At 39.1% G+C, this 12800-nt stretch overlaps 2 protein-coding genes across 2 annotated transcripts in view; one reads left to right on the top strand and one right to left on the bottom strand.

Moving 5' to 3' along the window:
- Nucleotides 1–123: 123 nt before the first annotated feature.
- On the bottom strand, nt 124–4116 carry rimoc1 (rab7a interacting mon1-ccz1 complex subunit 1). The gene is made up of 6 exons (XM_084690128.1): nt 3935–4116; nt 2933–3042; nt 2328–2474; nt 1985–2116; nt 1549–1663; nt 124–1163 (listed from the first exon to the last, which is right to left on the bottom strand). Exons 1-6 carry the CDS (start codon nt 4026–4028, stop codon nt 928–930), a joined length of 834 nt encoding a protein of 277 aa, XP_084546254.1. The 5' UTR covers nt 4029–4116; the 3' UTR covers nt 124–927.
- Nucleotides 4117–4884: 768 nt separating this feature from the next.
- oxct1a (3-oxoacid CoA transferase 1a) overlaps nt 4885–12800 on the top strand; it is a 37536-nt gene continuing 29620 nt past the window's right edge. Inside the window, exons 1-4 of the mRNA XM_084690123.1 lie at nt 4885–5101; nt 6485–6593; nt 7122–7212; nt 12040–12175. Of these exons, the coding sequence (XP_084546249.1) occupies nt 4994–5101; nt 6485–6593; nt 7122–7212; nt 12040–12175 (444 nt within the window). The 5' untranslated portion in view covers nt 4885–4993. The remainder of the gene's footprint in view (nt 5102–6484; nt 6594–7121; nt 7213–12039; nt 12176–12800) is intronic.

Below are 12800 nucleotides of genomic sequence, written 5' to 3'. Positions count from 1 at the left end.
GCTGCTACATTGTTGACATGTTGTAATAAAACACTTTGACTTAACCGATGAAAAACAAGCAAATTATTTGCCAAAATAAAAGATAGCATAATATTATGCTAACTGCATATTCAAGAAAAAAAATTCTTAAACCAACATATATTTATTTTCAATGAGGACATAAAAAAACAAATCTAATACCTTTTTTTGTCTTCCAAAAAGATCACAAACACAGAGCTTATCCATTTCAATACATACTATTAAAATATTAAAGTTTCCATCTCTGTGCCTTTACCTCTTGTCATCTGTGGCAGAAAATCTGACCAAGTGGGAAAAAAAGAGGTGGAATATTACAAAGCTGATATTTTGAACAAAACTGTACATACTTGAAAATGTTAATGAACACTTCAATCTTCAACAATACTCTGCATTTCATTTTCTAATATATGCCATTAATAAAAAAACAAAAAAGATAATAAATAAAAACAATTGCTGTGCGATGTCTCCTTTGCAGCAGGATTATCATTAATCTTTTAACAATCTCTTCCCTATGTATTTTATTTTCAACAATTTTTTAAATAATTTTCTTTTTTAAATCAATATTAGTTATGTTATTCTACCACATTCTTAGGAGCAAAACACATGCCCAACCAACAGTCTGGAATCAGGAAGATAAGTGCTTTTTCAGGGGGGGCAGGGACAATAACGTTTCATCAAGATTCCACACACCCCTGCCTAATACACCTCAGAACTCACTCTCCTTCCCCACCTTCAGACCCTCCTTCAGCACCCTCCATGCTGTTGAGCATAAGCGGAGGTTGCCCACAGACACTGGTTTAAGTCAGTTTTACGGCCCCTAGCCTAATGGTTAAGGGTTTGGATTCGGGCATGAGTTAAGCTGGTCTTAGACCTGTGCCTGCGGGCAACTTAGAACTAGAGCAGTCAGCTCTACTGTAGGATACTAAGGATCTCCTTGGCATTCTCCGTGTTCCAGCCCTGACCCTGAAGAGGACCCTCGCAGGCCAGAACGTATTTGTGAAGGATCTGCGTTCCAATGTCCCTGAACTGGAGGCGGTCCTCTTTGCGATCGGTGGTTTCCACGCTGCAGTCCTCATACTTGACTGCCCAGAAGCACATCTCTCCAATGTACATCATCGTCAGCAGGTGGGTGTCAGAGAAGATACCTGTTTAAAAATGTACCCACATGTTGTGATAATGAGCAGTTGGAACAATTAATCAAGAAAAAAAGAAAAAAAAACATGAACATTTATATATAATTGCTTTTGAAAGTGGGCATCAGTATACATTAAAAATTCTTTGAACATGACACAATCCATCAAATATTAAGTTTTAAATAAGACTTTCAAACATAGAAAAACTATTTGAAATCAACATCATTGGTGTTGACTCCGGTTGTGTACTTCTACAAATTTCAAAAAGACAGAAATGTCTAATGTGTCATCAAAACCACAATTTCAGTCATGACACCTCAGATCATAAGAGGAACTCAAGAGAATCAGCTTGCTAATTAACCAATATATCCCTTCAATTAAGGATTCCCATGTTTACCTTCGGCCAGGAAATTGGCTGTGGCAGAGTCATGGAACACCACGCCGTCATTCAGTTTTACAGAGTTCCTCACCTGGAGCATCCTCATCAGGTAGCGTACCCCCTCCTGAAGACACTATGACAAGGAGTATATTATACACGCTTAAAGTGCAGCTACCCTGACATTGCTCAATTGCATAAAATGCTCAATTTGTTATAGCCTAGTCATTGTATTATAACAGTGAGTACCAGATTGATCAATCAGTTCCGACTTTACAACATCAATGCATGTTCATTTAGCAGAAACTTTTATCCAACGCAATATGCAGTAAGGTTAATTTGAACCTGCAACCACTTTTACTGCAGTAAAATGCTTTATCGTTGAACCAAGTTGTTGTCCAAACGCTTTTATGAAGGCACTATGAGATGTGGGAAATGAATGATTCTGGAGGCCTACCTTAAGGAAAGTGCCTTTGTTCTTCTTGATCCACTGTTTACGTTGGTGAAGGGTGTGGCAGTACATGTAAAGCAGTGCTCCACGTCTCCAGTACAGGCACTCTAACAGCTCCAGACCCAGCACAGACTGCACCTGGCAAGGGAGGAGAAATAAGAAAAGTCTGTCACAAAAATGATCCCACATGGTATTAGTGTGTTTTATGTATTTTTTGCTGTGCTCTTAAAAGAAGGAAGAAAATTAGTGAGAGACAGCAAGAAAGATAGATTGAGAGTCCTTTTAAACCGATCAAGTTTTCCTCTAAGGGTCAGTTGAATATATCTGTCTGTCTCCATTTCTCACCTACCTCTTGGGCAGGTGCCAGCCTTCCTGCCAGTACTTCTGGCTCTGTGAGGTCCTGCAGCAGCAACTGGATCTTAAATGGTGAGCAGTCCTCAGGGAACTCCTGATCCACCAGTTTATTTTCCTCGTAGAATGTGATGTCCAAGATCACCTTCTCACACACACACACACACACAATTAAAAGGTCTGTCCTTTCATCCAAATACCTTTATTAATTACCAAGAGGAGCTGGGTATATTGAGGGTCAGATTACACCTACAGAATACTGTTTCTATATTTAGTAATTTAGCAGGTGCTTTCTCCCAAAGCAATTTCCGATATGATACGTACATTTGTCAGGACGTTACCCTAACCCTATTCCTCCAGAATATATGACTGAATGTGTGTCACCATTAGCATTCTACAAAAGTCAGTAGTCACAATGTGACGAGACATTTCGGGGCCATACAATCAGCAGAGTGCTAGCTATCGGGATGGCAAACAAATGACAGCATCCTTTTCAATTTCTCAGGATATTGTACCCATCTCTACTACCTGGCCCATTTAGCTTACACCCCAAAATCAATGTGGACCTCCAAATCAAAGGTTACAATAGATGAACTGGAATACCTGTGTGTAATCCTGAAGCAGTTTGGGGAGACTGCTACTCTCCCCCCCTTGTCTGTAAAAGCTTTTCAACTTGTCTAATATTGCAGACGCATTCTGTAAATAGTCATCATCTAGAAGAAGAAGAAAAATTGACGTTAACTGCCAAATACAGAGATGCATCTACTGTATACATTCCTACAAAGATAAATTCATACAATCCATATGATATATACATAGCCAGCTATAGGCCTGTCGGACACAGAACGTCAGCAGTGAATGTGTGCAACACTCCTCTATATACATAGTATTATTTACAAAATAGTTTGACAGACCTTTTTTTTTAAATTATTGCACGCTTACTGCATGAAAAGGGAGGGACTCGATTGGCCTCGCTAACGTTAGCTAGCTCTAGTTAGCCATCTCACAAGCAGTAGCCTACTGATAGGCTAAGTAGGTTACCCACTCAAAACAGACTGAGGAACAGCCTTGTTTGGACAGTGATCGTACGAAGACTAAGAAAACGTAAACCTAGCTAACGTTCGTAATTAAATGTTTTCGACGGAAAACAAAACCGTTGAACACAGTTGACGAAGCCTGCAAGCTCGAGACAACTGGTTAGCTATAGCTATCAAGCTAGCTAGTAAGTTCGACTGTAGCTATATGGCTATGCTGTGATACTATCGCACTGTACAGTACCGTTAGCTAGCTATTGTAGCCTTGCGTACCAACGACATAGTCGCTTTTCACAGCAATGTAGCACATGCCTGACAAAAGCAATAAAATATATTATAGTTTGCTATATCACTTAAAAGATAATAGTACAGAATTGTATTAGTTAGAAATGATAGGCAGCTAACAAATACGTTGTCGATCAGAAAAGCGGCTGTTGTTATGGTTGTAGGAAGCTAACTAGCTAGCTAGCTTAGCTGACTGCATGCTTGATTAAAGCTTCAAAGAAACAAGCAATGGTCGGATAGACACCACATCACTGTAAACGTTTTGCATAGCAGTGTTTACCAATACCTTGTTTTTCAGTTCTGAGGCTGGCGCATTTATTGTCCAACTCAAATATCCTTCTCTCCAGCTCGAAACCCTGTCGTCTGCAATCGTCTGCCATGACTAAAACACAATCACGTGACTCAATTATTATTCACATGCTGAAATGTTTTGCTGTTTTCTTGTGCTAAGTAGCAACATAGGCATATCGTGATGTTCTGATTTTTTTTGTCAAAAACTATTATTATGTCAAGTCCAGTTTGAAGATAGAATGCAATAAAAAAAAGGCACGGTTAGGAATGCTATTTGCAATTCATCTATTTCCCCTTAGCCTTGAACTTTAAAAAACACATTTTTAGCCAACTAATAAACGGACAGAAATTAAATACAACACCAAATTAGTCGTGTTTCACTTAATTAATGAGCATTAAGTTATAATTGGAATTATCCTGTTAAGCCTAACACTGAAACTGTTAAATGCTGAATCGATAACCGAGCTCTGTCACTCCTTTTTCTACGCCTCGTTCCGTTTACGGTCATTGTATCCAATCGTCCTGTATTCCGGGGTCAGCCTGTGTTAGCCTGTGTGAGCAGAGTTTAATATCTAAACTACAACTTCACAGTATAAAGCACTAATGGACCCATTTTAATACATTTAATACATGGCTAACACGGGTTGATTTTGTTTTACAACTTTATTGTAAATTGGATATTTTCGCCCAGCTCTGGTGTCACAACACGGGGTGGATAAAATAAACAAACCATAAACTCTAGGTGAATTAATGCATTCGTAGCCTAACAAACATAGCCTACAGTCAATAGCTGAGCAAATGTTCATGTATTTAATCAGTTGCCATTCCTTTACCGATCCATTATTATTTTATAGTGTAAATCGCCTGTGACTCCTCGCCAACTGTACGCCGGCATCCAAAACGTGCTTTCATGTCTATTTTACGACAAGCACCAAGCAGCTGACTGCAAGGACAGGGCGCGTTGATCACAGCCTACACAGTCAATTCAATCTCAAAAAGGAAGGTGCGGATTGCTCATCATCCCCCCAAAAAGGGTGGTGGTTAGATCCTAAATATGGCGTCCCTCAAAATGTTGTCAAGAGTGGATAATATAATCTTCAAAAGTGTTGGCTCTGCCACCTGCAGATCAAATTTTAAATTTCCGACACATTCCTTGAGCAAGGTCAGTATCGAGATGCACAAATACGTCAGACACGAAATCATACTGTTTAAAACTCACAACAGCTAGCACAATTTTCCCCCACGTGTTATTGTTTATACAAATGTAGCTAACAATAACAATTAGGCTAATAGCCTACATAGGGTTAGTGTTTTGTCAATTTCATATAAGATTTAACTTTTAGAACGATTTAGTTGGTGTTGTGAATTCCCAATTTTGCCATAGCGAAGATGCACCATTGTCTTTGTGTAGCCTACATTTTCTTTCGATCAGATACAAATATTGTTGCAATTCAAATCTGGGGTGCCAATGGCATATTAATTTATCATGACATAATTGTGGTGATTCAGTCGACTGATCCCAGTAGTAGGACACAGAAGACCAATAATGTTTCAATTCAGTGCAATTCAATTCACTTTATTGATCCATTAGGAAATTCAAGATTAGCGTTAAAAACGTCGTCGGTCAATTGCGCCAAACTTTAAGGAAGCTGGGTAGGCATACACACTATATGCTAGTTGGTATGCTACTTCTACATTAGGTAGTAGTACAACCTAGCCTACGTGCAATGGCAAAGGTGCAAAAAGAATTCACGAGTTTCTGCACAATGCAGCCCGTTGTACGTCTTTGGCTTTTTACTGAGCTATGTTCAATACAGTGTAGGGTTGTCCATACATTTAGTGTAGACCACTGCAGATGTGATGTTTGTACAGTAAACTGAGTGTAGAGTTCAGGATGTTTATGACCACAAAACTAATGCCCAATTTCCCTGACATGTACTAAGCCGTCCTAAAGTTAGAGAAAATTAAATGAAGATTTCCATTTAAAACGTTTTTTAGTCTAGGACTTGGCTTAATCCCTGTCTGGGAAACTGGGCCTATAAATTCCATCCTGGTCTATGACATAAACTTTTTCAGGCAGAATAATTAATCAACATGTTGCTTTTAAAATAGCTTTCTGTGTAGATTCTATATCCAAACCAGCCATCCCCTAATTTCAGTGATATAAAATCCTCCAGAATCCTCCTCTAGCTGTACACAGTAGGCCATTCAGTAGATTTAATTAGTTACAGTAGGGGAGTTAAAGGATGACCAAGTGCTGGATAATGTCTGGAAATGAAAGCGTTGATGAGGTCAAACTGATGCAATTCGTTTGGCACTTGAGCTGAAGGAATTTGCCTCCTGGCACACTTCCCAAGATCTCTGACAACTCAACCACAGATATGTTGATGGGTTGGTCCCTGCCTGCACCTCATAGCACATAATCACAGTGAGAATTGTGGGGTCAATCGAGCTGAATAATGTTTTTGTGTCTTAATTTTTTTTATTTATTTCTATTGTATTCTTTTTTATTTATATTCTACTGTATTATTTCTATTGTATATAGACTTGTGGCGGCTACTTTTCCACTTCCAGTCACAGAAGTGCCCAGTTCTACACAAACCCCACAGATGCAGTCAAAGACATCCACGATGGAGCTACCATCCTGGTGGGAGGTAAAACAAACAAACAGATTATTTACACAAAAGCACTTCTGTGATATGTAGTCTTTCTGTTGGAAAGGATTTTCCCATGTCAACATTTTATTGGACATTCATTTGATGTGATTTTTCTATTACCATTCCTAACAAGTTCTTTCAATAAAATTGCTCCATAAGGGACAATTAATTTGATTTGACATTAAACCAAGCCACTATAAGAAACCTCGTAACAGTGCTTCTATGAAATGATGCTGAGTTGGAGTTACATTTGTATCGTAGCAAGAGACTGACACACCCCACCTTTAAACTCTTCTTGGGTAATGGGCAATACTCTTCATGGCTGCTATGCCGGGAGATCATTTGGTCACCATCTCCCAGAATGCCCATGCACAGACACCCTACAGAAACTACCTAAAAACTACATCTTATAAAGTAGCTATAAGAAGTGACTTTTGTGGGAATTGGTGGTGCTTTAGAATCAAGCATTGGTCAATCCTTTCCACCATTATTTGTCTATATGTTATTCTATTCCTTTGTGTACAGGATTTGGGCTTTGTGGTATCCCAGAGAACCTTATCAAGAGTTTACTCACCACTGGTGTGAAGAGCCTTACAGCGGTCAGCAACAATGCTGGGTGAGTGTGTGTATGCATGCAAACAATGAGCTGAACAAGTGTGTGTTTTTTCAGTGTCAGGTGACATGCAGTATTATGGTGGTTCTCTTTTGTGTCAACACACATGTAGGTCCCTGCATGAAATGTAACCCTAAATAGTGACACATTTTCTGTCGAGCCCAAACCGAACAGTTTGACAATTTCAACAGTCTGAAAGTCTGTTCAAAGAGAGTAAGACATTTCATCTATTTTTCAAATATATGCAAATGAAAGAACAGTGTTCAAAATTGTGCCTGTAAGCTTCCAGAGTATGCAGACAAATCTGCATTGCTGTTGATATTAAACCAGTTAATTGTGTCATTAATCATTATCGTGCAACTGTGATGATTACTATCATAGAGCATGAATATATTAATTGTAACCTTGAAGTGTACTAATGAGGATGAGTCTAATCTTGATCACTGTGTTATGAGGAAAGTGAGCTATGCATCCAGTCCTCTGTCCACCATACCACAGAGAAGTTGTAATGTAATGCTGTCAAGCTAATAATAGGGGTTGGTCTGTGGGCACAGTGCCAGGTTCACCCTACAGTATTAAGTAGCATGACAAGTTTTCTTGTACACTTGGTTTGGATGTGCTCCCAGACAGTAAAAATGAAGTAATGACCTTGAGAAGCACAAGCTGGCATTGAAATGTTTTACTATAGAACAGAAATTAAAGTGTTGAGATATTTGTGGACACAGGCAGTGGATATTCCTAGACTCTAAACGTCTAGTGGACAAGTAAAATAGCTATCAGATGATTGCATTTGTGTCAGTTAAAAGCAGACACAAACTTTTATCATTGATTTATATTAGGACTACCCATAGTTAATTTAAGTGACTGATATGTGGCATGTATCTATTTCCTGGTCTCATGTCTTTCATTTTAGAGCATGAACCTCTGGCGAAAACTGTCTCCTGTCCTTACAGGCTTTATTCTTTTCTTTGTGTTGCTGTTGTCAGTCCTGCTCCTTCACTCTGTAGTGTCTTTATCAAGGGTGAAATATGAGACTGAGGCCCTCAGCAGTGTTGGAGGGCTGTCCTCTGAGCTGCCTGTTTTAGAAGGACCTCTGTAGCTCTGCCCTGTCTTTCCATCTACAGTCAGCTGACTAGTTGGAAAGTCACAGTGCAGTCACAGCACAGTACAACTGTATACACAAAACAGGACCCTACAACAAACCATGAGGACAGGCTATTTGAGTGAATGTTTATGTTAAGGAAAGTGCAGGACACATATTATCCTTAGCAGTGGGACAAATCAAATCCCTTTATTTTTCAATCTTTTACATAAGAGAATAAAAGCTATCTACTTTCTCTGTACGCATTGACTGTAGTCTGTGAGTCTCAAACCATATCTTTGTTTTTAGAGTCCTTGGAGGTTGTTCAAGACTGAACAGAAAATTCAGATAAGAAAGAATGCCATCTATATCAGTTGTCTTGTGAAAAGGGATGGGAACAGCAGTTGAATCTCCTATGAATTCCCCAGATTAAACTTTGGCATGTTTATGTGAGGCTTACATACAGCTGTTCGGCCATTGAAACACATTTTGTGAAATTCCTGATATATAGTTGCACTGCTGGTTATACTTCCAGAGGACGTTTTGAACTCTGTGGTGAGTTTTGTCATAGATGATAGGCGATTTTTACATGGCCATGTGCCTCAACACTCTGTGCCCCTGTTCTGTGAGTTTGTGTGGTCTATTACTTCGTGGCTGGGCTGTAGTTGCTCCAAGAAAGTTCCTTTTCATAATTATGCCACCTACAGTTGATAGGGGTAGGTCTAGTAGGGCAGAAATCTCTTGACTTGTGTCAAAGGCGGCATCCTATTACACAACCATGTTTAAAATTCCTATGTGCTGAATTTTATGCACCTGAGCAATATGTGTGGCTGAACAACCTGAACTTATTCATTTGTGGGATTATCCACATATTTTTGGACATTTACTGTGTATTACTGCGTAACTGTTATACCTCTGTCGGGGGTTTAATTATTGGCCAAACAACCAAAACGATTCCCGTGTTTGAAGGAAGAGGGGAAACTGTGAACATTGTATTAACAATAACCAAATGATGCCAATACCATACCAACCCTGGTCAAAGTAAGGTTACATTAAATAGATATTTTAAAACATTTCAAATGAATTAAATCAATTACAAGGCAATTATATTACAAAATGAAGGTTTTAAATCTTACCTACTCTACCTTGATTATTGTAAATCAGAGAAAGAAAGCAAGAGGTGAAGAAGGAGAAGTAGGATGAGCCCGAGCTGAGGAGAAGCCCTCAGGAGAACAAGAATCCACAAAACAATGCTTCACAATTCCCTTTATACACAAGAACAATCAGACCACATCTTGACCATTACTTATCAACATATGTCTAGCCATGCAACAGTAAGTTACACAATGAGGTGTTAGACCCATCAAGTAGAGACTCTGTCTAGCAACTTCAGATTTGAGCACATGAGAGGTAGGGGCAGCTTTACACCTCACACAAACATTTACTCCTGCTAGACTGGATTTTAGGTAGCCTGACGTTGTCATACTCATAATTCTAGTCAGAATATGAGTCTGATAACTCTCCGTTGGGCTGTGACTATAGGGCATGTTTCACCCGAACTCGTAAAACAAATGCCTCTTCGCTCAATTGGATAGACCTACAATCAATCAGAGCAACGTAATATGTAGTTTGTTGAAAACGAATTCAACCCAAGCGCTCTTTCGTGACGTTGTTGATTACGTTACTGTTGATCATCTGTCCATCGTATAAAGCCCGCCCTAGCAATTTCATTGGTCCGCCCAGCTCCTGGTTTCATATAGTTTGTCCCCAATACAAGCCCCTCCAGACCCAACTTCCCGACCAAATGTTTGTTGTGGGTGGGGCTAAGTTGGGCTGGAAGCCAGGCTAGATTTTAGGAATATCCATCTTTAAATGTTATTGCATTCGAATTACATTTCACATTGAACATTTGTACATTGTACATCTACATCTAATCATAACAAATGATTGATATGTACTACTTTGAACATTTGAGAACACTTTATCTATACACCTTATCTATATTTATAATTCACCACCTATTTGCACAATTCATTTTGCACTATGCTGCCCAATTTAATATCTTGTAATGTATGTAACATTTTATATTTTATGTTTATATCTATTTTATATCTACATTGTTTAGCTCTTTAGTATCTTGTTTAACTCTTTAGGATATATTTAGCTCTTTAGAATTAGACTTTAAAATTGTATTTATACATTCTGCTTTTTCTACAAAAAATACAATGGGCCTCATTCTCGAACGCAGTTAAGAATAATTTAGGAAGGGATTTTTTCTGAATTGGATTTAGGAAAACATTTGGCATTCATGAAAGTTTTCTCATCTGGGGAATTGCATTTAAGATTACTCTCTGTGTTAGAAGTGTTAATGAATTTGTGAGAAATCGTTGGTGATTGCGTTCACATCAACTCTACAGACATCCTTGGATTAAAATAATTATAATAATTTTTTACCTTGCTTAGTGTGCATTGTTAGATCCAGTGGGGAACAATTCCACTGCTCATCTTACTGGTATGATGTTGTATGTGACAAATAAAACCTTTAACATGCACTTGGACTTGAACATCATATAAATTCAACCAGGCCATCCAATTATCACTGATCACTCGACCTATTTAAAGTGACGAGTGTGCACCCTAGGCATACAATATGGCACAATTGCTTTTCGCTTGGACATAACTTGCGTTCCTGTTGCTTTTCTAATTTTGTCGATTCCGACTGCACACGTCACTGCAGTTGCGTGCCTTTATAAGGAGCTGTCTGGGCGTGTATGTATGCAAATTCAGGAGCACGAGGATGTTCTTTCAACTTCCCCCCTCCGGGGGAGCACAGTTCAGAAAACTTCTGCTGCGTAGGAACACATTTTCAAGTGTTCATTAATTTGGCGGATGTCTTTTTCTTACGTTGTTTTTCCGAAGCCCGTAAGAAACGTTTCAGAAGGAACTTCAGAAAATGTTTGAGAATGAGGCCCAATGTTTATTGTATGCACCTTCATGCCACAGTACATTCTGTGTTTGTGTTAACTTGCTTGGCACTAAAAAACAATTCTGATTAATCTAAAGATTATAGGCTAAACCTAACTGTCTACCTAGGACTTTGGACTACTGTAAACCTTTGGCAGGTTTGTACCTCTGGGTGTAAGGAAAACCTCTGTCCCACACAACTGTTTAACTGTCCAATAGTTTCATTTATGTCTGTTTCCACCAGTTAATGTCTGAGCCTTATATAAAAGCTGGCATCCAAGAGTATTTTACATGCCAAAGTGATTACACGTGAAGACAAGTTTAAACTGATGATTGATCTTTTTGCTTACAAAAGAAACAACATTAAGATTCATCCTATTTGTGGATACTATCTGAAATAGGATTAGACTGCTTCTTCTTTTGCCAGATGTGTCTTATGTTTGGCTGCTAGTCGTTTGACAGGTTGGTCCGTCAGAGCAAGCCTGGTAAACACGTAACTTTTGGACTGGGTTGACCTCCTGCATGCTTTTAGTGCCTATGTGAGCTTGCCTAGAGATTGTAGGAAGGGAAATGAAAAGGATATGAGGCTAGAAGGTTACACAGGGCTAAAGAGAGAGATGAAAGAGAACAGTGTGGAAGGCCTAAAAGAAATACATACATAAAAAACTATACATTATGGTTGTATAATTGACAACTTTGTAAACCAATCATGTATGGGATGCTTTTACTCGATTGCTACACAAAAAGACGACTACAATTGAATGCCTGAGTTTGTGTCCCTGCAGGGTGGATAACTTTGGCTTGGGCCTCTTGCTACAGACCAAGCAGATAAAGAGGATGATCTCCTCGTATGTCGGGGAGAATGTGGAGTTTGAAAGGCAGTACTTGTCTGGTGAGCTGGAAGTGGAGCTTACACCACAGGTGAGCTTGAATCGATCTAATCTTCCTTCCGTTCATTCGTTCATTGTTTCTTTCCGTCTTTGTCAAGTTCACCCTTTCCTGCCACTCCATAGCTGGATGAGTTGCCTTGTCTACTCGGTTTGACTGCTCAGTCACCCAGACAGGCAAAACATGATGAGACCAACATCATTTCAACATGATCCATTTGTAATCCTAGACTTAGTTTTGTATGACTAAGTTTGTATGTCCGCTATTTGCAATCAGGATACTGCCACGCCACCATCTCTCCGTATGCATAGTCAGCTGACAAGCCATTTGTCACTCACATGTTCTGGTGGTCTCTAAAGATGCGATCTCTCCTGATAGGCCTTAAGGTGAACCCTGTTATCGTTTCATCCTGCTCCACAGTCTGACATCTACGCAATTTTTAGCTCCTATAAAAAAGAAAGAGTCGTGCTAAGTTACCAAAAAAAGTTTGTTGCTGAAATTCCAATCGATGGTCGATGCGTCTATGTTTTATGCAGAACTAGTTTCTTCAGAGCATAATACAATTTTGGAGGCACAGTTCGACACGTGATCGTTCTACACCAATAAGGTAGCCGCTTTTTGTCAACAGAGTGGCAAGATGGATCGATATGGTTGGCAA

This window comes from Hypomesus nipponensis, chromosome 24, assembly GCF_054491055.1.
Source record: "Hypomesus nipponensis isolate SF chromosome 24, ASM5449105v1, whole genome shotgun sequence".
NCBI classification, from domain to species: domain Eukaryota; kingdom Metazoa; phylum Chordata; class Actinopteri; order Osmeriformes; family Osmeridae; genus Hypomesus; species Hypomesus nipponensis.
Note: the sequence above shows the minus strand (reverse complement) of the source record. Positions and strands in the feature narration are given on the sequence as shown.

Coding starts and splice junctions, on each gene's coding strand:
- rimoc1 (XM_084690128.1), bottom strand. CDS start 4,028: ATGGCAGACGATTGCAGACGACAGGGTTTCGAGCTGGAGAGAAGGATA. Junction 3,043..3,934: donor CCTCAGAACTGAAAAACAAG/GTATTGGTAAAC, acceptor TTCTTCTTCTAG/ATGATGACTATTTACAGAAT. Junction 2,475..2,932: donor TGCTTCAGGATTACACACAG/GTATTCCAGTTC, acceptor GTGTGTGAGAAG/GTGATCTTGGACATCACATT.